The sequence below is a fragment of the Oryctolagus cuniculus genome, chromosome 18, assembly GCF_051225735.1.
Source record: "Oryctolagus cuniculus isolate XC-2025 breed Fujian yellow rabbit chromosome 18, ASM5122573v1, whole genome shotgun sequence".
In the NCBI taxonomy this organism is placed as follows: Eukaryota; Metazoa; Chordata; class Mammalia; order Lagomorpha; family Leporidae; genus Oryctolagus; species Oryctolagus cuniculus.
In genome coordinates, this window is record NC_142884.1 from 18,647,137 (window position 1) to 18,671,976 (window position 24,840).

Below are 24,840 nucleotides of genomic sequence, written 5' to 3' on the forward strand. Positions count from 1 at the left end.
CTTCAGAGCCCATGATCCAGAGAATTCTTTCTGTGACTATCACATATTGGTTTTTTTGTTTTCCTTTTTAAATATTTATTTATTTATTTATTTATTTGAAAGGCGTAGTTACAGAGAGGCAGAGATAGAAAGAGAAAGAGAGAGAGAGAGAGAGTCTGCAAAATTACTCTTTTTTTTTTCTTTGACAGGCAGAGTGGACAGTGAGAGTGAGAGAGAAAGAGAGAGAGAGAGATAAAGGTCTTCCTTTGCCGTTGGTTCACTCTCCAATGGCCACTGCGGCTGGCGCACCACGCTGATCCGATGGCAGGAGCCAGGTGCTTCTCCTGGTCTCCCATGGGGTGCAGGGCCCAAGCACTTGGGCCATCCTCCACTGCACTCCCGGGCCACAGCAGAGAGCTGGCCTGGAAGAGGGGCAACTGGGACAGAATCCGGTGCCCCAACCGGGACTAGAACACGGGGTGCCAGCGCCGCTAGGTGGAGGATTAGCCTGGTGAGCCGCGGTGCCAGCCTGAATAATTGCTCTAGATAAAGACACTGTAGGGGCTGGCACTGTGGCGTATTGAGTAAAGCCGCTGCCTGCAGTGCCGGCCTCCCATATGGGCACTGGTTCCAATCTAGCCCTCTCTCTCTCTCTTTTTTTTTTTAAAGATTTATTTCTTTATTTGAAAGAGTTATATAGAAAGATAAGGAGAGAGAGAGAGAGAAAGAGAGAGAGGTCTTCCATCTGCTGGTTTACTCCCCAACTGGCCGCAACAGATGGAGCTATTCCAATCCGAAGCCAGGAGATAGGAGCTTCCTCCGGGTTTCCCACATGGAAACATGCAGAGAGCTGGATTGGAAGTGGAGCAGCCGGGACTGGAACCAGCACCTCTGCTGTGGCCTGGGAAAGCAGAAGATGGCCCAAGCCCTTGAGAAACTGCACCGCATGGGAGACTGTGGGGAGCAACTCGGACTAGACTGTTACTGGAATTAAGACTTATTCTATGCATCTGCTCTCCCACAATATGGCGCTGAGAAGGGAGAAACAGCTTCTACGCAGCTGCCTCCAGTTCAACCAATAAACTGTAGGACCTGCTCCTGATTGGAGGAGAGCAGCGTACTCAGCGTGTGGGTAGCAGAGTTGGGATTGGCGGAAAAGGACTATGAAGGAGGAGAGAGACAACATGCACCAGGAACATCTATCTGAAGGAACACCTGTGCAGCCCCCGAGAGAGCCGGCCGGCGGTGTGCCGCTCCCCCGCGGAAGTGGGGAAGGTGGCAGGGGGAACTGCCCTTCCACAGAGGTGGAAGGGACGGTAGCCAACCCGGGAAGAACCAGCAGCAAACCCGGGGAGGGCCGAGCAGACAAAAGAACAGCGCAGGGTCCTGTGTCGTTCCTCCACAAAGAGGGGCAGCGACAGGAGACTGGTAAGAAGCTCTTGGCTCCTGGCTTCAGATTGGCACAGCTCTGGCTGTTGCGGCCAACTGGGGAGCGAACCAGCAGATGGAAGACCTCTCTCTCCCTGCCTCTGCTTCTTCTCTGTGTAACTCCGACTCTCAAATAAATAAATAAATCTTTTTTAAACAAGACATTGCAAATGTTAAAAATTAAAATTTAACCTGTTTTGTTAAAAACAACCTTTTAAAGATAAAAATAACGTGGTTGTAGTTCAATTATTCCAGACTATATTCTCACATATAGGGGTAGTGCTAGAAAGAATAGGAAAAAACATGAGAGGACAGAGTAAATACCTGAGATAATAGAGAAATATCTGTTCAAGTGCTTTTCAGTGCAAGAGTAGCTGGTAGAATTAAAGACAGCGTGTGATGTTACAAATCAGTCAGAAACAAGAGTGTAACTCCTCATGCAAAAGGGAGAGCACTGAAAGTAGCCATGAAACGTAAGCCAAAACCTTAGAAGAGAGTGACTGAAATTAGAACACACCAACCACAACCACAAAAAATGGGTTAAATTTATTATAAGAATCTCAGAGTAAAATTTTTTTTTGACAGGCAGAGTGGAGAGAGAGAGAGAGAGAGAGAGAGAGAGAGAGAGAGAGAGAGAGATCTTCCTTTGCCGTTGGTTCACCCTCCAGTGACTGCTGCGGCTGGCGTACCACGCTGATCCGATGGCAGGAGCCAGGTAATTGTCCTGGTCTCCCATGGGGTGCAGGGCCCAAGCACCTGGGCCATCCTCCACTGCACTCCCTGGCCACAGCAGAGAGCTGGCCTGGCAGAGGGGCAACCGGGACAGAATCCGGTGCCCCGACAGGGACTAGAACCCGGTGTGCCAACACTGCAAGGCGGAGGAATAGCCTAGTGAGCCAGGATGCCGGCCTGAACTCAGGTATTCTAATATAGGACGTGGCTGCAGCGGCTTTACCACTGCACCAAGGGCCTGCCCCCAATGTTTTTCTTAAGCTTTAGGTGTCTTCGCATCAGGAAAGGAGTGGCAAATCCAGACCCAAAATGCAAAGTCATTGTAATCAGTCATTGCTTTCTTTTTCCACTTAACGTGGCCAACTCTTCCCTGGGCTCTTCTGGGGTTCCTACAGACCACAGAGCCTGAACCCCAGCTGCTCTGCTCCAAAGTGGCCCAGACACCCAATGGGGACGATATGGCAGCACCATACTAAGTCTTCCTTTTTTCCACAACCTTGTTCTCTTTCTACCTTTTTATGTTGTAAAGTTTTAGAATTTTTATTTACATTTGTTTATTTGAAAGGCAGAGAGACAGAGATCTCCTGGCCACTGATCCATTCCCCAAATGTCTGCAACAGCCAGGGCTGGGCCAGGCTGAAGCCAGGAGCCCCAAACTCAATTTGGGTCTCCTGTGTGGGTGACAGGGATCCAAATATTTGGGCTATCACTTACTTCCTCCCAGGGTGTAGGCGAGCAGGAAGCTGGAATTCAAAGTGGAGCCAGGACTCAGATCCAGGCACTCTGATAGGGGCTACCAGCATACCAAGCTGTGTCTTCACTGCTGCACCAAATGTCCAAAACAATGGTGCAAGGTCTTTTAAAAAACAAAAAATCTTCCCATTAGCATCAGAGTTGGGGGAGGGGGGAGCAGGTTACAGGTACAGATTCTGAAACTCTGCAGTCTTAAGAGACTGGGTGGCTGCAGCCTCATTTTGAGTATCCATCCCAGTGCAACAGGAGAGAAACAGGACTCATTTAGAAAAATATCAAGCTCCTCACAACTGGACACGTGTCCATTTCTAGCTCCAAACCAATCAGGAGCGAGGAGTGTCAGATCCTAACCGGCAGTGACCCCTGCTGCCCTGGTAGGGACTCCTGAACGTTCAAGCATGCCCAAAATGGCCTCATGTGAACTTTCCGGGGTGATGGTATCAAGCACCATTGCTGTGGTGTGTCGTGTGCAAAAACAGTGAAAGCCAAATCAGCGGTGCCTGTGCAGATCACCTAGCTGGGTGCAACATGGTGTCCTGTGCCCAGGGGTTTGAGCCAGATTGAAGTGCCGTGTGCACTGGGGGAACAGGCACGCCTTCCCACCCCCATGAAAGCACCTGTTCGGCTCCCATAGGACAGCAAGTTGATGGAAGCTCACCCTGCTGTGCTGTCCGTGTGTTGGAGCATGAGCGCCCCATAAACCCTTCTGGGTTGCATATTGGCCCCTTGTCAATTTCTATCTGCAAGTGAGCCAAAGATCCTGGGCTTGGTAAGGCCACTGTGATGTACAAATAGTTCCACTTTCTGGAAGCAGGTTTGTGACAATGTTTCAGGATCACCTTTTGCAGCATGAGTTAATCAAAGAAAAAAAGACAAAGGTTGTCCTTTGCATTCTTCATTAAAAAAATTTTATATATTTGAAATGCAAAATGAGAGAGAGAGAGAGAGCAGGAAGGAGGGAGGGAGGGAGGCAGGGAGGGAGAGAGAGATCTTTCATCCACTGGTTCATTCCCCAAGTGCCCTCAGTAGCAGGGCCGAGTTGGGCTGAAAGCAGGAAATACAGCTGCATCTCCCACGTGGGTGGCAGGAACCCAGCACCTGGGCCTTCCCCTGCTGCTTCTCATGCACATCGCAGGAAACTGAACCCAAGTGCAGACGGACACCCCACGCAGGGGCTCCAGCCACCGCGCTGGCACATCGCCTGCCCGTGTTCTCCACCTCCTTTCAGGCTCGGGACCTTCCACGTCTCACCTGTCGACAGGTGTGCTGGCCTGCCAGGTATGTAGCCTGCTTCCTCGCCCCCCCCCCAGCACCAGGTGAACACCACGCTCCCCATCAGCAGCTTCCTGCCTAACTCGCAGGCGCACACCACACACCTGTGGGCCCTGTAGAATCAAGCTTTTTTTTTTTCCTTGAATTTTTATTTTTTTTAAAGGTTTACTTGAAAGTCAGTTACCGAGAGAGCCGAGCTTATTTTTTTAAAACTGGAGGCTTACCTGAACATCTTGCTCTCCCAGTACAGAACCTAACAATTCCCATGCTCTCTCTAATCTGGTCTTCCACTATTTTGTTATTTCCACATAGAGCTTAAGAAACCTTGCGCCCACCCCCACCCCCCATTGAAATACTAAGGAATTCAGCTGTAAAAGCTTCCTGGGGGGGGTGTCGAGGTTTCTTTCATTTTTTAAAAAAATATTATTTATTTATTTGAGTGCTAGTTAGAGAGAGAGGGAAAGACAGAGAGAAAGGTCTTCCATCAGCTGGTTCACTCCGCAGATGGCCAGAGCTGGGCCAATCAGAAGCCAGGAGCTTCTTCTGGGTGCGGGGACAGAGCCTTCCAAGTGAGAACTCTGGTGGCTGCTTCAGTCACAGGAGCTGCAGACCCCGGCCCACTCAGAGGACGGGGTCGTGCACACTTCCGCTAAGACAAGCAAGCCCCGCACAGAGACCTGGGGAGCGCGGCCCGCTGGACGCTGGGGGTGGACAGCCCAGCAGGCCCCGCGCGCTCCCGGCGGGGAGGCCAGCCCAGGTCCCCAAGCCCCCGGGCGCCCCGCGGCCCAGGAAGCGAGCCGCGCGCCCAGGACCGCGGGGCCCCCACGCCCCTCCCCACCGCACGGCGGCGCTGCGCAAGGCCGGCCGTTGTCCGGGGCCGTTGGGCGCCCACGTGGCTTCTGGACGCCTGGAGGCCGGCGCGGGGGCGGGCGCCATTACGAGAGGCCGGGGGGCGCGGGGTGGAGCCGACGAGGAGCCCAGAGCGCGCCCGCGGCGGCGGCGTCGGGTGGGAAGACGAGGCGCGGCACTGGGGGGCGTGGCGGCCGGCCTGCAGGCGGGGGCGCGTCCAGGGCAGGAAGCTGGAGTCCCCGTCGAGCTGGTGGGCACGGCCCCCGCAGAGGCCTGAGGCTTCCGGCGCGACGGCAGGGGCCGCCCCCGGGGCGGCGGCGGTGGCCGCGCGGCTCGCCACGCCCGCCATGCTCGCCGCCGGGCGCGTCGTCCAGGGCAAGCGGGCCAGAGGCGCGGCGAAGATGCTCGAGGTCCTGGTGCTCCAGGTGAGCGAGCGGCCCGCGCAGGGACGGTCGGGCCCGGGTCGGTGCAGGCGGGAGGCTGGAGTGCGGGTGGGGGTCGCTTCAGAAGGGGGCGCGTGCGCTGTTCCCGACGACCCCGGAGGGCGGTTGCTGCGAGCTGTCTCGCACTAGGTGTGCGTTCCTGACTCGGGCACGTTGGCAGGTGTGTCGGTGCCCCGCACACCCCAGCCCACGTCCGCCCTAGGTTAGGGCCCTCGCGGGGAACCGTGGACCTGGCTCCCGCCCTTCCCCCGCCGCCCTCGGGGCTCGGCTTCCGGGACCCCCCTGCCCCCCCCCACGCCGCCCTCTCCTCACGCGGGTGTCCTGGTCCCCGGGGCGGGCATGGGCCGCCACCTTGGAGACTTGAGGTGCCGGGAGGGCTCCCGAGGAAGCCGGAGGGGAGGCGCTGGAGGAGGGAGTTTACAAACCGGAGCCAGGGTGTGGGATGGGGAGGGGCGCCGCGAAGGAGGGGGATGGGTGGTGTCTGTGTTCTGTGGGTTCACCCGACCAGAGCGTCACACACCCCCGAAGCCGCTGACTCCTTGCAAGGAGGCCTGGCTCAGACTTTTCAATTTGTTTTATTTATTTCACAGAGTTAGAGACAGTGAGAGACACAGACAGACAGACAGAAAGGTCTTCCTTCCGTTGGTTCACTACCCCCCCCCCCCCCCACAAATGGCCGCCACGGCCGGCGTGCTGCGCCGATCAGAAACCAGGAGCCAGGTGCTTCCTCCTGGTCTCCCATGCGGGTGCAGGGCCCAAGCACTTGGGCCATCCTCCACTGCCCTCCCGGGCCACAGCAGAGAGCTAGACTAGAAGAGGAGCAACTGGGACTAGAACCCGGCGCCCATATGGTTCGCTGGCGCCCCAGGCAGAGGATGAACCAAGTGAGCCATGGCGTCGGCCTCGGCTCTCAGACTTTGAAGGGATTTCAGGTCTCCCTGGGAGGCTCCTCTGCACTAGTCAATGTTCTCCATCAGTCCTAAATATGTCAGTCCCAATTCCTTCCTGTGAAAGGGCTCTCACCCATCCTGCCACGTGCACGCCCGTGGGTGCAGGACTTGGGCAAGAAGTGCTGGACTCGTGCCCTCCTGCTTGGGAACCCGTGTGTGTGTTGGGCCCTGGAACCAGCTTATGTCCCCCCTCAGCTCTGCCCGGCCTCCACTTATGACTGCGACCTGGCTCACCCTTGGAGCAAATCTTCTGCCCCTTATAGGAGTATGTGCCCCAGTGAGGTCCAGGTTCCGGCTGTCCTGATCCAGATTGATGTGGCATTTCCATGGATACGGTGCCCCCTCCCACCCTGTGCCCATCAACAGGTGATGGGGTACCCTCAGGGTGGTGTGCATGGAGGATGGGAAATTATTTAGCTTTCACATTGTTTAGTTTTGAGGTGTCCTCTTACACATGAGGATGTCATATGAAGTGAGGTGAGCCAAGCAGAAAGGCCCACGTGCTGTATGATTCTGTGGGCGAGTTGAATGGCAGCTGCCAGAGGTTGGGTTTGTGCGTACAGGGCAGATTCAGTTTTGCAAGGTGAGGAATTCTGGAGATGGCTGGTGCTCATGGTTGCACAACAGTGCCAGTCTACGTAATGCTACTGAACTGTACACTTAAAATTGCCCAAAAGGATGAATTTTATCTGGAGTTTGCCACGACTTTTTAAAAAGATTAACTTATTTGAAGAACAGAATGACAGAGACCAACAGAGAGGGAGGTCTTCCATCCACTGGTTCATTCCTCAAATGGCCGCAACAGCCAGATCTGGCAGAGTCTGAAGCCAGGAACCAGGAGCTCCATCCGGGCCTATCATGTGGGTGGCAGGGGACCAAGCACTGGGACCCCGAGGCACATTCCCAGGGAGCTGGATCAGAAGTGGAACAGGTGGGACTCAAACTGGTTCTTGGTGGTCATGAGACAGGAACCCGGCAGAGAAGAGAAGCAGCGACCCAGAAGACAGCGGCCTCCCTGGGTGACGCAGACAGAGGCGAGAGCTGTACCTGGAGAGCCGCATCACCAGGAGCCCTGTAGCAGGGCAGCTGTGCTGTTCCTGAAGAGTCCGGCCTGCAGGAGACTCTGCCACATCTGGCGGGGCCGAGACCTCTCCTGGCTAAGGAGGGCAGAGAAGAGCTGTTGGCTGCCAGGAATGGGAGGAGGGCTCGCACGCCCCAGCTGGTTAGGTGCCGCGTGTGATGTCTGCATCGCACCTCAGGGTGCCTGTTCAGATCTGACCGCTCAGCTTCTGGTCCAGCTTCCTGTGTGCTCACATGGGAAGGCAGCGTATGATGGCCCAAGGACTTTGACCCCTGCCCCTGTGTAGGAGGTCAGAGTGGAGTTCCTTCCCTCCTCCCAGACTTGGCTGTTGTGGGCATTTGGGGAGTGAACCAGCAGATGGAAGAGCTCTCTCCCCATCCCCCACCTTGCTCTTGCTGTCCGTCTCTCTCTGTCACTCTGCTTTTCAAATACATAAGTACACACAGCATATATGAGGAAAGCAGCCCGGGCCACACACTTCTGTGTTTGAAATCTGGGAGGCCGTAGCACCCTGATGGCTGGGCACGTGGCCTTGGAGAGTGGCAGAAAGCAGTAGTCCTCGGCCTTCCCTGGGAAGCTCCTGGAGGAACTGGCAACTAGAACTCTGTATGTTGCTGTCTGCAAAAACTGGGCCTGGCTTGCATTTTACAGGTTTTAGGAGCAGATTTCATTTAAAAAAAAAAAAATTCTAGCAGCCTCAACATTTAACAATAAAAAAAATTATTTATGTATTTTCATTGGGAAGACAGGTCAGCAGAGTTCTTCCATCTGCTGGTTTACTCCAGAATGCCCACAGCAGCCAGGGCTGGGCCAGGCCAAAGCTAGGAGCCTAGAGCTCAGTCCTGGTCTCCCACGTGGGTGACAGCGGCACAGTGCTCGAGCCATCATCTGCTGCCTGACCAGTAGGCACGTTGGCAGGAAGCTGGATTGGTGGTTGTGTGGCCTTGATGTGAACCAGGCACTCTGAGTATCCCAAGCCGTGACCTGACTGCTGCCCCAAACGCCCACCCCTAAGAATGCTTTGTAAACGTCTTTCCTAAATTACTCTTTGGAAAATTTTCAAACACAAAACAGCATCATGAATGCCTGTGTGTACTACACCCACACTAACTGGTTGGTAACGCTTTGCTGCGTTTGCACTTCAGAAATATGTGTATGTAAAAATTACTTTTTCTTTTTTGGTTGAGCCATTTGAGAATGAGTCTAGAACTCAGAGCACTTAAGTGATTTTTCTAGGAACAAAGACTTCCTCTTATAGAACTATAATGTAATCATCACACTTGAGAAATTTAATGTTGGTGCAACACTGTTACCTGATACACAGTCTGTACTCCCTTTGTCCTCATAAGGTCTACTGTAGCTTGTTTTTTCTGATAAAGAACCCAGAACTACACATGCATTTAATTGTCATGGCCTTGTAGAGTTCATGCAGGCAGTACATTGGTCTATCTTTGATGATACTGAAATTTCTGAAGACTAAGGGCAGTCACTTTGCAAAGTATTCCTCAATAATTATAATTATATTAATATATTTAGGTTAGACATTTTTAGTAAAAATGCTACATAAGTTATGCCACGTCAGAGGACAAGATGTTTTAAAAAAAAAATTGATGCTGGGGCCAGCATTGTGGTATAGCAAGGTAAGCTACCACCTGTGATGTCAGGACCCCATATGGGCACCTGTTCAAATCTCGTCTGCTCCACTTAAGATCTAGCTCCCTGCTAATGTGCCTGGGAAAGCAACAGAAGATGACACAAGTGCTTGGGCCTCTGCCACCCATGTGGGAGACCCAGATGAAGCTCTTGGCTTCAGCCTGGTCCAGCCCTGGTCATTGCAACCATTTGGGGAGTGAGTGAATTGGTGGGTGGAAGATCTCTCTCTGCCCCCCTCTCTGCCTCCCTCCCTCTCTAACTCTGCGTTTGAAATAAATAAGTAAATCTTTTTTAAAAATTCAGATTAATTTAAAAATTTTAACTTTTTATTAGAAAATGCATTGGAGATGCAGAAAAGTGTGGAAAATAGTATCAATATTGGGAGACCCACCAAACTCTTATTTATTTGAAAGGTAGAGACACAAGGAGAGACAGAGCTCTCCCATCCCTTTGTTCACACCCCAGATGCCCACAGTAGCCAAGGCGGGGCCAGGCCAAAGCTTGGAGCTGGGAACTCAACCTGAGTCCCCCACACTGAGGACAGGGACCCAGTCACTCAAGCCATGGTCAAGAGGCCTCCTAGAGTGTGCACTGATTAGCAGCAAGCTGGAATCTGCATCAGAACGTGCACGGAAACCTAAGCACTCCCATGTGGAACGCAGACCCTGCCTGAGGATTCACTGCTATGACAAAAGCCCACCCCTATTTTTTAATTGATGTATAATTTATTTACAGAAAAATTCATTCCTTTTTGTGTAGACTTCTGTATTTTGAAAAATGCATAGCATCGTGAAATCACCCCAACAGTCAAAATGCCAAATTGTAGCCATTCTAGTAGGTGGGCAATGGTATCTCATTGTGGTACTAATTTGCATTTCCTTGTCACCAGCTTGTTTGCCATCTTTGGTGAGGTATATGTTAAGATTTGTACATTCTTCTAATAATTATGAACTCCTTAAAGTTCTTTATATATTACAAAGTTCTTTGTTAGATGTATGATGTGTGAATACTTCCTCCCAGTTTCCTTTCTCTTATGTTTTTCAAGGAGCAGAAGGTTTTAATTTGGATGGACTTTAATTTATCAGTCTTTGCTTCTATGAATTACACTTTTGGTAGTGTTATCTTTGTCTAATTTAGCCACAAAGGTTGCCTCCTATTCTTTTAGGAGTTTCACATTTAGCTATGTGATCCATCTGACTTAATTTTTTTGTTTGGGGTCAGGAATGGATGGAGGTTTTGTTTTATTTGCATGTGGGTATCTAATTGCTGCAGGACCATTTGTTGAAAAGAGTATACTGTGTACATTGCATTCCTGTGTGCCTTTATCAAACAGGAGCTGACCATGTTCGCGTGTGTCCCTTTGTGTGTGTGTGTCCTATGGAGCTCAGCACCTGTGCTTTCTCCAGCGCCACCCTCGCCTGATGGCTGTAGTCTCACAGCTGAGACTGGGACTTGAGGTCGGATAGTGAGCCCTCCAGTTGTGTTCTTCTCTCTCATGATTATTTAGGCTGTTCGAATTCCTTTGATTTTATTTAACCAAAGATTTATTTTTATTTATTTGAAAGTGAGAGTTACAGAGAGAGGTAGAGCCAGAGAGAGAGGTCTTCCCTCTGCTGGTTCACTCCCCAAATGACTGCAATGCCTAGAGCTTATCTGATCTGAAGCCAGGAGCTTCTTCCAGGTCTCCCACGCAGGTGCCGGGCCCCAAGGACTTGGGCCATCTTCTGCTGCTTTCCCAGGCCATAGCAGAGAGCTGGATCGGAAGTGGAGCAGCCAGGACTCAAACTGATGCCTATATGGTTTGCCATTGCTGCAGGCTGTGGCTTTAACCCGCTGTGCCACAGCACCAGTCCCTAATTCCTTTGTCTTTCCAAGGAGGATCTCATTATTAGCATGCTGATTTGTAACCACCCCTTCCCTGCAAAAATCCATCATTAAACCTGCTGGAATTGCGTTGTGTTTCTAGAGCACTTCAGGGGAAAACAGCCGTTTCTTAATTATGGCCCCCACAGGTGCTAGGGGGCATCCCACCCCCAGCACTGCGCAGCATCTCATGAACAGCCTCCATTACTGTCAGCCACCCCTCAAGGCGCATAGCCCATGGTGCTGAGGGTCCAGTTGGGCCCTCTGCTGAGGTGGATGGGCAACCCCTGCCCCAAGGGTGACCTTTTTCGTTTGATCAGTAATTGTTTTTATGATCTTGTCCTCATCACCTATTTGTATACAAAAGTTGCTTAAAATTTTAAAACCAATCTAAAGAGACAAAAACTAAAGGATCGCTGCATTTATTTTATTGGGCAGCTGTTCCCTCAAGCTTCGGCCCTGGGTAAGTCAGTCCACTTCCGGAGTTTCTCTGCAGCCACCGGCCCTGCTGGTCTCTTTAGGGCTGACCCTCCTGTGTCAGAGGCTCAGCTTGTACAGTATTGCTGGATTTGAGCTGCACTCCAGTTTCAGGCCACCTGCCTGTCTGTGTTGTGGTGGGTCCAGGGAGCTATCTTGAGGACTTTGACTGTAGTAGGGGTGGATGGAACAAGGGTCTGTTTATTTCTAAGAATTTGTTTTATCTGTTTGAAGGCTTTTTTATTTGATTTAAAGATTTTATTTATTTGAGAGGTAGAGTTAGACAGTGAGAGGGAAAGACAGAGATAAAGGTATTCCTTCCGTTGTTTCACTCCCCAATTTGCCACAATGGCCAAAGCTACGCCGATCCGAAGCCAGGAGCCAGGAGCTTCTTCCTGGTCTCCCACGTGGGTACAGGGGCCCAAGGGCTTGGGCCATCTTCTATTGCTTTCCCAGGCCATAGCAGAGAGCTGGATCGGAAGTGGAGCAGCTGGGACTCGAACCAGCGCCCATCTGGGATGCCAGCACTTCAGGCCAGGGTGTTAACCCGCTGCACCATAGCGCCAGCCCCGAGAAGTCTTTTTTAAAATAGAGGACTTTTTCCCCACTTTGTGGCTTTCTAAGTCTGGAATTTGCAGGTCTAACAAGCAAATTAGATACAACAGGATCTAAAACAAAAAGATTGAATCATTATTAGAGTACCTAGGAAATGTGTTCTCTAAACCAGGAGCAGGTTTTCTCACAGAGAGAGGCATGTAGGCCTGGCCAGGTACGTATGAGGCCCAACCTCTCTCTGTCTTTACATGGGATAGTGGAAGAGACATCATAAGAAAGGTGTGAACCTCATGAGGGAAGACGCCCTGTTGACTCCATTACCTAGGCGGCCTGGGAGAAGAGCTGGCTTGAACAGGAGGGTAGTACAGAACAGGCGGCACTTCTGAAAGGAAGATTGCAGTCCTGCCTGTCCTGACCCGAGGCCTTGCCCTCAATGGCAGTAGTTATCTTGGAAGCTGGCAGAGTAAAGGGCTCTTTGAGCTTGGAGCCAGTAGGATCTGTGGTTCTAACCTGGGATCCCTTCAGCCCCAAGGCAATTCCATTCACCCAGCTCTTGACAGAATTTGGTAGAGGCTGGCTTTTTTTCAGGATGGCTGTTTGCCCCATCTCCTGGCTTTCCAAATTGAAGCCTGATGCCATTTGGGGTAGACTGGCCTCACTGGGTCTCTTTGATGGCAGAACACTATGTAAAGTAGCTATTAGTTGGCTTGACACCTATCTTTACATTCCTCCTGCTAAAGCAGACCACAGAGGCATCCTCTAGGATGTCAGTTAAGGGGTTGTTGAGTTCTGTCCTTAATCTTTGGTGGCTGAGCTAGAAGTCTGTAGTCACAGGCATGTTTTGACAGTTTTTTTTTTTTTTTTTGAAACAATGCAATGCCCATGAGGAGAGCTATGTTCTTTAAGTACGATCAAAACATGAAGATCATTTACCTAATTTGTCTATAAATTTTGTTATTAATTTGCCAAAGAACAACTTTAAATTGGACTTTAGGGAGCAATGAGCACTGTATTATACCTCTAACTATATTGTTTTTAGATAAATAGTATACCTTTATGGTTGCAAATACCTAACACAAGTGCAACTTGTTTGACCAGCAGACCCAAATGCAAACATGTCAATGACTTAAAAAAATTTTTTTTTAGTTTTTCTGTACCAACAAATTGAGAACAGCCTATTTATCATATTTATTTAAGTCAGGTGCACCAGAAAGGTAATTTGTGTTAATTTAGCAGTATTATATGAGTGTTTTTTTTTTTTTTTTTGACAGGCAGAGTGGACAGTGAGAGAGAGAGACAGAGAGAAAGGTCTTCCTTTGCCGTTGGTTCACCCTCCAACGGCCGCCGCGGTCGGCGCGCTGCGGCCGGCGCACCGCGCTGATCCGATGGCAGGAGCCAGGAGCCAGGTGCTTTTCCTGGTCTCCCATGGGGTGCAGGGCCCAAGCACCTGGGCCATCCTCCACTGCACTCCCTGGCCACAGCAGAGAGCTGTCCTGGAAGAGGGGCAACCGGGACAGAATCCGGCACCCCAACCGGGACTAGAACCCGGTGTGCCAGCGCCGCTAGGCGGAGGATTAGCCTAGTGAGCCGCGGCGCCGGCATTATATGAGTGTTTTTTATCCATAAGCAATCAAAACCGTTTTTAATAATTTTTATATAGACATACAATCTGCACATAAGTACCTGGCTCCTGCCATCGGATCAGCACGGTGCGCCAGCCACAGCAGCCATTGGAGGTTGAACCAACAGCAAAAAGGAAGACCTTTCTCTCTCTCTCTCTCTCTCTCTCTCACTGTCCACTCTGCCTGTCGGAAGAAAAAAAAAAGAAAAGAGGAAAAAAAAATTAATGGGGCTAGCTGTGGTGCAAAGGGTTAACGCCCTGGCCTGAAGTGCGGACATCTCATATGGGCGCTGGCTCCTGGCTTCAGATTGGCACAGCTCCAGCCATTGCGGCCAATTGGAGAGTGAACCAGCAGATGGAAGACCTCTCTCTCTAACTCTGACTTTCAAATAAAGAAATCTTAAGAGTGTTAATTTTTTTAAATCTATGATGTCAGTGACCCCCCGAGGCTCTTGACATGAGCTGCCTAGACTAAGGAAGCCTTTTGAGTCCACAACTCTCAGTATTTGGACAAGGCCATAAGCAAAGTGGAAGTTCTCTCCTCCCTTTAGAGAAAAGTACATCCTCTTTTGATGGCTGCTTCTTTTCACTGGGGCCTCACGGAGATCCTTCATGTAAAACATTTTTTGCCACAGTGTCTTGGCTTTCTATGCTTGACATGTAAAACAAGTCCATATTTAAACAGACTTTTAAAACTTTAAAACTTTTAAAACTCAGCTGTTTTTAAACAAGTAGAACTTAATGAGACAAAGATTATCTCAGTAGGATACAAAAAGACTATTTTCCCAAATATCTATTAACACTTATGTATTTCATCAACCTCATTGCTTTTACAGAGGATCAGATTTTAATCTTACGTCAAAAAAAAAAAAACAGATTGATAACTTTTGTAGCTAACAAGAAAATTTTATAAGCATTTAAGACTTCCACACACCTTTTGCAGCTTACCTAAACCGTTTTATCTTTTCCATTCCAATCTTACAATCCATGTCCTTTCTTTATTATTTCACTAAGAAGCACAGTTTTGACTTGGCCAGAGACTAGTTAAAGCAGTGAAAACAGATTTTATTCAGTACCTCCTGAGGAGAGCTGAGCTCCATCACCAGTGGTGCGGAGGTGCCTGGGTGTTTTAAAGGGAGGGCTGGGGTTGGCACAGCTCAAGGGAAGAGTGAGAAGAGGTCATTCAGGGTAAATGCGGTGATCCCAGCTGTGTGTGCTAGCTGGAAGTTATGGAAGTTAGCACGCTGTCATCTTGCAGAAACTGGCATGGCGGCCCTGGCCTCATAGGAGTGGCTACTGAGCAGGGACACACTTACAGATTTGTAAGCTTTTTTGAGTGAAGTCTCTAAGAACGGAAGGTTGGGGCCTGCCTCAGATGATAGCCTGAACAGTCAGTTCTTCTGGCATTGTGGAGCTTTCTCAGGCTGGCAGGCAGGCAGGCAGGCTTGCTTATTTATTTATCCATTTTATTTAAGAGTAACAGGGGGCGGGGGAGAGAAATAGCTCTTATCTACTGATATACTTCCCAAACGCCTACCATGGCCAGGACTGGACTGAAGCCAAAGCTGGCAGTAGGGAACCCATTCCAGGTCTCCTGCATGGGTAGCAGGAACCCAGTTGGGCCATCACTGCTGCCTCCCAGGCTCTGCATTAGCAGGAAGCTGGAGTCAGGAGCTGGAACTGAATATTGAATCTTTAGCACTCTGGCGGGGGGATTCAGTGAGTGTCATGACTGTTAGGCCACATGCTCACCACTCAAGTGAGCACTTTAATGAATAATTGCAGTCATCCCAGGGTTGTGGCCTTGTGCTGCTGGAAGCTGGAATCTGGTTGTCTCTGAGTGCGAAGGACTGAATGGAGCCACATGCCCGGAGTGCTGTTTCTAGGGGCAGCAGCTGTAACTGCGTGCTCCTCTGAGCCCTGCACTGCTCACTTACTCAGTACTCCTTGCTGTCTCCCCCATTGCCGTTCAGGACTTGGCAAGGGTGGGAGGGGTGTTGATGTGCAGACATCAGGGCTCCCTCTATGGCTCTATTTCAGAATTTCTCCCCCTAATCCTCACTGGCACCGACAGCTCTGATTCCCCGAGCCACAGTGTGACTTTGTGTTGCGTTGTTGCCACTCTGTACAACTGGGAGGTGTTCTGGGAAGTGCCCAGTGAAGTTCCTTCTTTCGAGGGTCAGCTCTCCAGTGTCTGTTGCTTTTGCTAGCTCTTCATTTATTTTGTGTTTTTTCAGGGTTCATAATTGTGCTGTGTGTGTAACTTATACACTATTTTGCCCTTGCCAGAATGACTGCTATTCATTTTCCAGTTATTTATTATCAGAATAGTCAAACATTCAGAAAAATAATACGATTACTAAGGTGAACTCTTCTATTCCTGCCACTGGTAACTTAGACTCCATATCTCTGGGTGTTTCTGCTTCCATACCTTTTCAGTAGACAGAGTTAGGAAAAACCTCTGAAAAATCATGAGTTCTGGCCGGTGCCATGGTTCACTTAGCTAATCCTCCGCCTGTGGCGCCGGCACCCCAGGTTCTAGTCCCAGTTGGGGCGCTGGATTCTGTCCCGGTTGCTCCTCTTCCAGTCTAGCTCTCTGCTGTGGCCCGGGAAGGCAGTGGAGGATGGCCTATGTCCTTGGGCCCTGCACCTGCATGGGAGACCAGGAGGAAGCACCTGGCTCCTGGCTTCAGATTGGTGCAGCATGCTGGCTGTAGCGGCCATTTGGGGGGTGAGCCAACAGAAGGAAGACCTTTCTCTATCACTAACTCTGCCTGTCAAAAGAAAAAAATCGTGAGTTCTTTTTTAAAATTTAATTTTATTTATTTGAAAGAGTTACAGAGAGAGGTAGAGACAGAAAGAGAGATCTTCCATCTGCTGGTTCATTCCCCAGATGGCTGCAACGGCCGGAGCTGTGCCAATCCGAAGCCAGGAGCTTCCTCCAGGTCTCCCACGTGGGTGCAGGGGCCCAAGGACTTGGGCCATCTTCTACTGCTACCTCTCTCTGTAACTCTTTCAAATAAATAAAATTAAATTAAAAAAAAAAAACTCACGATTTTTTTTTTTTTGACAGGCCACAGCAGAGAGCTGGATCGGAAGTGGAGCAGCCGGGACTCGAACCGGCACCCATATGGAATGCTGGCGCTTCAGGCCAGGGCTTTAACCCACTGCACCACAGCATCGGCCCCAAATCATGAGTTCTTAGTGATGTTGTCAATCAAACTTAATTTTGGGGGGCTGGTGCTGTGGAATAATAGGCTAAGCCTTTGCCTGTGGTGCCGGCATCCCTTATGGGCGCCAGTTCATGTCTTAGCTACTCCTCTTCTATCCAGCTCTATTGTATGGCCTGGAAAAGCAGTAAAACATGGCCCAAGTATTTGGGCCCCTGCACCTGCATGGGAGTCCCAGAAGGAGCTCCTGGCTCCTGGTCTTGGATCTGCCCAGCTCTGGCCATTGTGGGCATTTTGGAAGCGAACTAGCGGATGAAAGACCTTTTTCTCTGTCTCTCCCTCTCTCTGTAACTCTACCTCTCAAACAAATAAAATCTTTTAAAAAATTTAATTTTCCATTTTATAATTCTTTCCCCTAACAATAAAAATCTTGGTTTCTAATAACAATAGTAGATAAGACCCATTCAGAGAAGTCTAAGTTTCATCCTTATTCTTTCCACTCCATTCTTTTCTCCTGTACGAGGTAATCTGTATTTGTTTTGGTTCATCTGCTGTCATTTAAAAAAATATGAGCAGGCTGTATATATATTCATACTTATTTTTCTTACACAAAAAGAATACTAAAAATGTTCTGAACCTTTTGTATATATGGATGTTTTAATAGGTATTTTAATAAGAAGAATATGTTTAATATTTATATTTTTAAGCTACAGGAGACCAAATAGAACTGATTGCTTTTTGAGTTGTACTACATAATTGAGAATTGCATATTATTGATTACATGTTTTAAATTTTATCTTTGGCTCTTTGGTATGACCATTTAAGAGAAAGGTAGTTGTCAAAAATGATAGATCACTTAAATTAGAAAGTTACATGGTTCTGAGGTTTATTTGGTTTTAAAAGAAATCATGCATTATTTTATAATCTTCTAAAAATTCTGCAGGTTGAAGATCCAGATTGCTTCTGGGTTATTATAAAAGGATGTAGTCCCTTTTTGGATCATGAAGTCGACTATCAAAAACTAAATAGCGCCATGAATGACTTCTATAACAGCATGTGTAAAGATACAGAAATAAAACCATTAATGTTGGAAGAAGGACAGGTATGTATCTGAATGCACTTTATGTATTGTATCTTTATTATTATTTAATGATTTATTTAGTTGAAAGGCAAAGTTAGAGGGACAGATAGATCTTCCATCCTCTAGGTCAATCCCCAAATGGCCTTAATGACCAGGACTTGGCCAGGCCGAAGCCAGGAGTCAGGAGTTCCATCAGGATCTCCCACGTGGGTGCAGGGACCCAAGGACTCAGACCATCTTGCTTTGCTTTCGCAGGCTCATTAGCAGGGAACCAGACTGGAAGTGGAGCAGCCGGAACTGGAACCAGCACCAGCCTTTAATTATCCTATCTTGAAACACTAATCAGGATGTAGGGGTGGGTGTTTGGCCAGGTAGTTGAAACACCACCATGTTAGAGTGTTTGCATTCGGTTCCTGATTCTAGCTTCCTGCTAATACACAGACCCTGGGAAGCACCAGATGATAGATAGCTCCAGTAATTAGGTCCCTGTTACCCACCTGAGAGACCTGGATTGAGTTCCTAGCTCATAGCCTTCACCCTCTCCCCCCCAGCTGTTGTGGGCCTTGGGGAGTGAATCATTGGGTGGGAGTGCTCTGTCTACCAGATAATTGTTAAAAATATTTCAGGAGCTTAGAATGATGAATGTGATTAGAGTATTTTAACGTTCATGGTTGTTGCCTTGTGTTAGGTTTTTGGGTTGCATGAGACTCAGGCTGATGGTGGCAGGGGGTGGTGCTTGTGTAGGTCCAAGTGGGGCCTTGGGATAGATGCCATCCAGATCCAGGTGTTAGGGCCGTCTTCCTGGCGGTGGGAGCCAGGGCAGGTATACGGACCTTGGCAAAGAGGACCTGGGGTTTTCGGTTCTGGGCCAGTGCCTCCCTCTTTGGTTGCTCATGGCTTTGACTGACTTGGGATTTGACTGACTTGGGATTGTTTCTGCTCTGTGCTCCACATCAGGGCTTCTTTGCTTTCGTGCAGCCTCAGCCACCATTGCTGTGGTCTGATTTTCTCTTGGGTCAGCCATGTTCCAAGTGTGAACTTCGGTAATAGCATGGAGGGGAAGGACATGAACACTCGTTAGGAGGGAGACAAGACCTCATCTGAATTCCTTCCCTCGTGCCCACAAATGTCCTTAGTGACCAATTTGTTATTTTTCCATAGCAGTGACTTACTGGAGGGATGGAACGGGGTCAGTGGTCCTTTAAGTGCAGTCTTGTTTGGGAAAGCATGATGGCCTCCTCACAGTGAGCATTTACCCAGGAGGTGAGCGCTTTCTCCCTGTCCTTTTGTGGAGAGGTGGTTAAACAGGACACTGTGAATAGATTCGGGGTCACTTGTTTTGAAGAACAGGTGTGCTGTTACCTTCACGTGGGTTTAACATGGGAGAGAGCGCCACTTGCAAGCCATGCTAGGATGACCCCTCCTTCGTGGCACTGCTGTGAGTGTTTCACTTCATGCTCTCTCCATTCAGTGGCTGTCACTGCCCGAATCCACTTTCATTTGTTTTCTTTTTTTTAAAGAGTGATTTATTTATTTGAAAGTCAGAGTTACGCAGAGAGGAGAGGCAGAGAGAGAGAGAGGAGGTCTTCTACTCCCTGGTACACTGCCCAGTTGGCCGCGACAACCAGAGCTGTGCCGATCCGAAGCCAGGAACCAGGAGCTTCCTCCTGGTCTCCCACGCCAGGTGCAGGGGTCCAGGGACTTGGCCGATCTTCTACGGTGTTCCCAGGCCATAGCAGAGAGCTGGATTGGAAGTGGAGCAGCCAGGGCTCGAACCGGCACCAATATAGGATGCCCGCACTGCAGGTAGTGGTTTTACTATGCCAAAGCATGGGCCCCTCATTTGTTTTCTTTTCTTTTTCTTTTTTTTTTTTTATTTTTTGACAGGCAGAGTGGATAGTGTGAGAGAGAGAGACAGAGAGAAAGGTCTTCCTTGCCGTTGGTTCACCCTCCAGTGGCCGCTGCTCCCACTGCGCTGTGGCTGGCGCATCGCACTGATCCAAAGCCAGGAGCCAGGTGCTTCTCCTGGTCTCCCATGGGGTGCAGGGCCCAAGCACTTGGGCCATCCTCCACTGCCTTCCCGGGCCATAGCAGAGAGCTGGCCTGGAAGAGGGGCAATCGGGACAGACTCCGGCGCCCTGACCGGGACTAGAACCCGGTGTGCTGGTGCTGCAAGGCGGAGGATTAGCCTAGTGAGCCGCGGCGCCAGCCCATTAGTTGTCAATATGGTGATTTCTCCCACTCCTTCTGTATTGGTGAGCTGGAATTCTTCCCGTTTAGCACTTTCCTTTCAGCTGATCCCTGTTTCCTGGGGGGCCTTTTCCTGGGAGACAGTGCTCAGTTTGGGCAGCCTCCTACACCTGTGTCATCTCCTGTAAGTGGGGTACAGGCTGAGACGATGTGGAGAGGAGCCTTTAGGGCTGTCATCACGTGACTAGAGGTTTTACTGCTGAACGTAATAAAGCCTGCCTTCTGTTTTGCAGGTCTGTGTGGTGTATTGTCCGGAGCTACGGTGCTGGTGCAGGGCCGTCATTAAGTCAGTCATGTCTTCAGCAGACCATTACCTGGCAGAGTGTTTCCTTGTAGACTTCGCCAGGTACATTCCAGTAAAATCTAAAAAGTACGTATGTGTGGTTTTATGTCTGTTTGCCTTACTCTCTTTAAGGAGATAATGATGAATTTTAAAGGAGAATGTCAGTTTTTAAAGTAAGGGGATTACCTTTTGTGAAAAGAAGACATTGAGCATTTTTGTGCCTTAAGAAATGAAAACTTGGGACAGGCATTTGACGCGGTGATGAAGTCACGACTTGGATGCCTGTGCATCACATCAGAGTGCCTGCACTTAAATCTCAGCTCCACTCTCCACTCTGGTTTTCTGCCAGTGCACCCCCGGGAGGCAGCACATGAGGGCTCAAGTTGACCCCTGCCACCCACACGGGAGACTGAGTTCTGGACTTCTGGTGTCAGCCTGGCTGTTGCCGCATTTGAGAAATGAATCAACCAGTGGACAGGCATCTTTGTTTGTCTCTCTGTCTCTGACTTTCAGATAAATGATGAAGGAAGACTGCAGGTTTCCATTCTGCATCCATGACTAGAGGAGCAAATGGTCCTAATGAGGACAGAGAGAGTGACTGTGGCCTTTCTCCACTTGCCTGCCTAGGGTGAGGCAGGGCAGGTTCAGGCTGTTCCCTTCTCGTCTCCTGGGTGCCCTGTGCCAGCTGCTCTCTGGCCTGTCCTCTTAGTTTGCACGTGGGATGGGGTGGGTCCTTCAGTGCGGTTTGCCTCACCACCAGGAGGTAGAGAGAAACTCTCCGTGTCTCCACGGAGGAGGAAATTGATGGCCACCCTCAGGTTGCAGAGAGCAGATTATATACTCAAGTGCGTATTCCTGGTTGTTCTGCGTCACAGAGTAAAGGTGTGGCTATCACGTAGGGTGCGGAGACAGTTCAGGCTCGTCCTGACAGTAACCTTCATTGACTGTGGGACTGCATGTCACAGCTCACTAGAAAACATTAGCACATCACTGTGTTCCTAAAGTTGTATTGGTAAAATGCATGAAGTTTTAATAAATGGTTTCTGGGTGGGGAGGGGGGAGGGAACATGCCAGCACACGAGGCTGGTGCTGTGGTATAGTAGGTTAAGTCTCTGCCTGCCGTGCCAGCATCCTATATGGGCACCCGTTCAGATCCCAGCTGCTCCACTTTGAATCCAGCTCCCTACTCATGGCCTTGGAGAACAGCAGAAGATGACCCAAGTGCTTGGGCCCTTGCACCCACGTGGGAGACCCAAAGAAGCCCCTGGCTTCGGATTGGCCCAGCTCTGGCCATTGTAGCTATTTGGGGAGTGAGCCAGAGAATGGAAGACCAACCTCTCTGTCTTTCCCTCTCTCTGTCTATAACTTTACCTCTCAAATAAATAAATGTTAAGAAAAAGCCAGCACAAGTCACTGTTGGTGTTTAGTGATAATTGTCCCATGGTTTGTCCCAGAGTAAAAGGATGTCCATTTAATAGGCAAACACAAGGACTCTTATTCCAGTGCAAAAAGAGCAGAGCCAGCTAGCCTTCGGTGCAGTAAGAGGTGTCTCTCACGTAGAGGAGTTTCGTGGCAGAAGGGCTCATTAGACATGGAGGATTTGCAGATACTCAAGGGAAAAGTAGGTGCCTCCCCAGCTTGGGATTCTGCACCTCTGTGACCATAATTGTTATAAAAGTACTTGGGGTCAGCGCTGTGGCATAGCAGTACAGTCACCAACTGCAGTGCCGGCATCCCATATAGGTGCCGGTTAAAAAGCCCAGGCTGCTTCACTTCTGACCCAGCTCTCTGCTATGGCCTGGGAAAGCCGAGTCCTTGGGCCCCTGCACCCGTGTGCAGGAGGACCTGGAAGAAGTTCCTGGCTCCTGGCTGTAGATCCGCACAGCTCCAGCCAGTGTGACCAATTGGAGAGTGAACCTGTGGATGGAAGACCTCTCCCTCCCTCCCTCCCTTCCTCCCTCCTTCTCTCTCTCTCTCTCTCTCTCTCTCTCCCCCTCTCCCCCTCCCTCTCCTCCTCCCCCTCCCCCTCCCCCTCTCCCTCCCCCTCTCCCTCTGTGCAACTCTTTCAAATAAATAAATCTTTTTTTTTTAAAGTACTTACTGTGTTTAGCCATCTGGGGAGCTTTTCCTTTTGTATTTGGTGTTTTGAGTTTATTTTTGGCAAGAAAATCAAACGATTAAGTAGAGCTCTAACCTGTCTAAGACAAAGGGTAGGGCTTCAGGGAAGAGAGCTGCTTGATGGTGAGGAAATATGTTGACATGTCTGTTGCTTGCCTTACTTGTCACCTCGCCGTCCATCAGCTGTTTTGTGCAAAGTTGGCAAATACTAATTATTAAAACATCTGTTCATAGACAGCACTGTTGGAGTAATTCTGGTCACGTAGTAAGTGGAATTTATTTCACAGGCTTATTCATTGTTATTCAGTGTTTCCTTTTATTTTTCACTTTTTATGTATTTGAAAGGCAGAGAGATGAGAGAGAGAGAGACAGAGACAGAGAGACGAGAGAGCGTGCGCGCACGAGAACGTGCGTGCCTTCTTGTTTCACTTCTAAAATACCTACAACAGCCCTGGGTAGGCCATGCTGGAGCCAGGAACTGGAAACTCAATGTGGTCTCTCCTGTGGGTGGCAGAGACCCAGCCACCTGCTGCCTCCCAGGGCCTGCACCAGCAGGAGGCTGATTGGGTGTGGAACAAGAACTGGAGCCCAGGTGTTCTGACACGAGATCAGGGCATCCCAAGCAGCATCCCAGCAGGTAGGCCACATGCCTGCCCCTGTGCAGTATTTCTGTTCCTTCTTTCCCTCCTTCCCTCCCTTCCTCCCTCCTTCCCTCCCTTCCTTCTGATTTGTGGTATGAAAGGCAGAGTGACAGAAAAGGAGAGAAAGAAAGAGAAGTGTATCTTTCATCCTTTGGTTTACTCCTGCAAATACCCACCACAGCCAAGCCGAAACCAGGAACCCAGAACTCTATCTGAGTTTCCCATGTGGGCACAGGGACCCAAGTACTTGAATTGTCTTCACTGATGTCCCAGGCGCATTAGCAAGGAGCTGGATCGGCAGTGGATCTGGGCCCAAGCTGGCACTCGCATGGACACTGGCGCCGTGGGTGGCGCCTTCACCTGCGCCACAGTGCCAGCTGCACAGTGTGTCTTAACCTGAGGAGCCTCACCAGATACACTCTCCCTGAATTCCTGCCCCTGTGCCATGAAATTTTGATGCCACAGATACACTGAATCACTATGTAGGATCTCTCTGCTTTTACAGAAAGATTTTTTCCACCCTCCAAGAAGCAGTTTTGTCCCCTTGGCCAGATGTCTCCAAGCATCTGTTGGAGGCTGTGTTAGAATCAGAAAGGGATGTCCTTTACTTTGTTTTACGGCAAGCATGTTACTGACCTAGGTGAGCTATAAAGGAGTCTGTTCTGTGTTGTGTGTTTTATAATGGAACTCTCTCTGCTTCATTTGTCAGCATCCGAGTTGCAGTGGAATCATTTATGCAGCTTCCCTACAGAGCAAAAAGTTCCGGTTGTACTGCATGAAGCCTGTTACATTGCACATTGACTTCTGTGAAGACAGCGCCGAGATTGTGTAAGTACAGGTTCTGAAGTCACAGGAATCATGAGTAAACGCCTTCAGTTCGTGTCTGCATTTATGTGCCATCAGTTACCCGCGAGCAGGTTTTGAAGGTCTGGGTTCTGCAGGAGGCAGCCTCTGAGTTGGTGCTGGTCAAACTGGCTGTGAGTAGAATTCTCAGGCACCCCCTCCCGGGCCTGAGCTCTGTGCCTTTTGACTTAAAAAAACAACTTATAAAAAGTAGTAGAGTAATTCTAAAGAAAAGCTTTCTTGAAATAAAACTGCTGGAGCATTAAAAAAAAGTTGACCACATGCCTGCCTCTGTCCCACGTCTTTCCTCCTGGAGGCCTCTGTGGGCTGTGACCTTCCCACCCTCCATTGGTGCACTTACATACCCATGTGATCGTGGGTCCTGCCCTCTGTCAGTGCACTTACACACCCCTGTGCGCCTGGATCTCGCCCTCTGTCAGTGCACTTACACACCCCTGTGCGCCTGGATCCTGCCCTCTGTTAGTGCACTTACACCCCCTTGAGCCTGGATCCCGCCCTCTGTCGGTGCACTTACACACCCCTGTGAGCCTGGATCCGCCCTCTGTCTGCACTTACACCCCCTTGAGCCTGGATCCTACCCTCTGTCCATGAGGTTAGACACCTCTCTGGGCATGGACTTTCTTAGGAAGAGAACAGGCTGTCTTGTTTGCAGAATTAGCTTAGGAGTAGCTGTGGAGGTTCTTTGCCAATCCATATCCCTCTCCTAACCACTTTGAGTCTTTTTCATGGGTGACTATGACTGATGTGGTTATTGGATTTAACCAGTTTCTTCTTGAC

The 24,840-nt window shown here is 49.7% G+C and overlaps 1 protein-coding gene across 1 annotated transcript; it reads left to right on the top strand.

The window, feature by feature from the left end:
* Window positions 1-1,873: 1,873 nt before the first annotated feature.
* On the top strand, window positions 1,874-24,114 carry LOC149120804 (uncharacterized). Its single transcript, XM_089319069.1, has 5 exons — window positions 1,874-1,880; window positions 4,954-5,438; window positions 17,770-17,928; window positions 20,391-20,527; window positions 23,909-24,114. The coding sequence occupies exons 1-5, from the start codon at window positions 1,874-1,876 to the stop codon at window positions 23,976-23,978; spliced, it is 858 nt and encodes a 285-aa protein (XP_089175195.1). The 3' UTR covers window positions 23,979-24,114.
* Window positions 24,115-24,840: the final 726 nt, after the last annotated feature.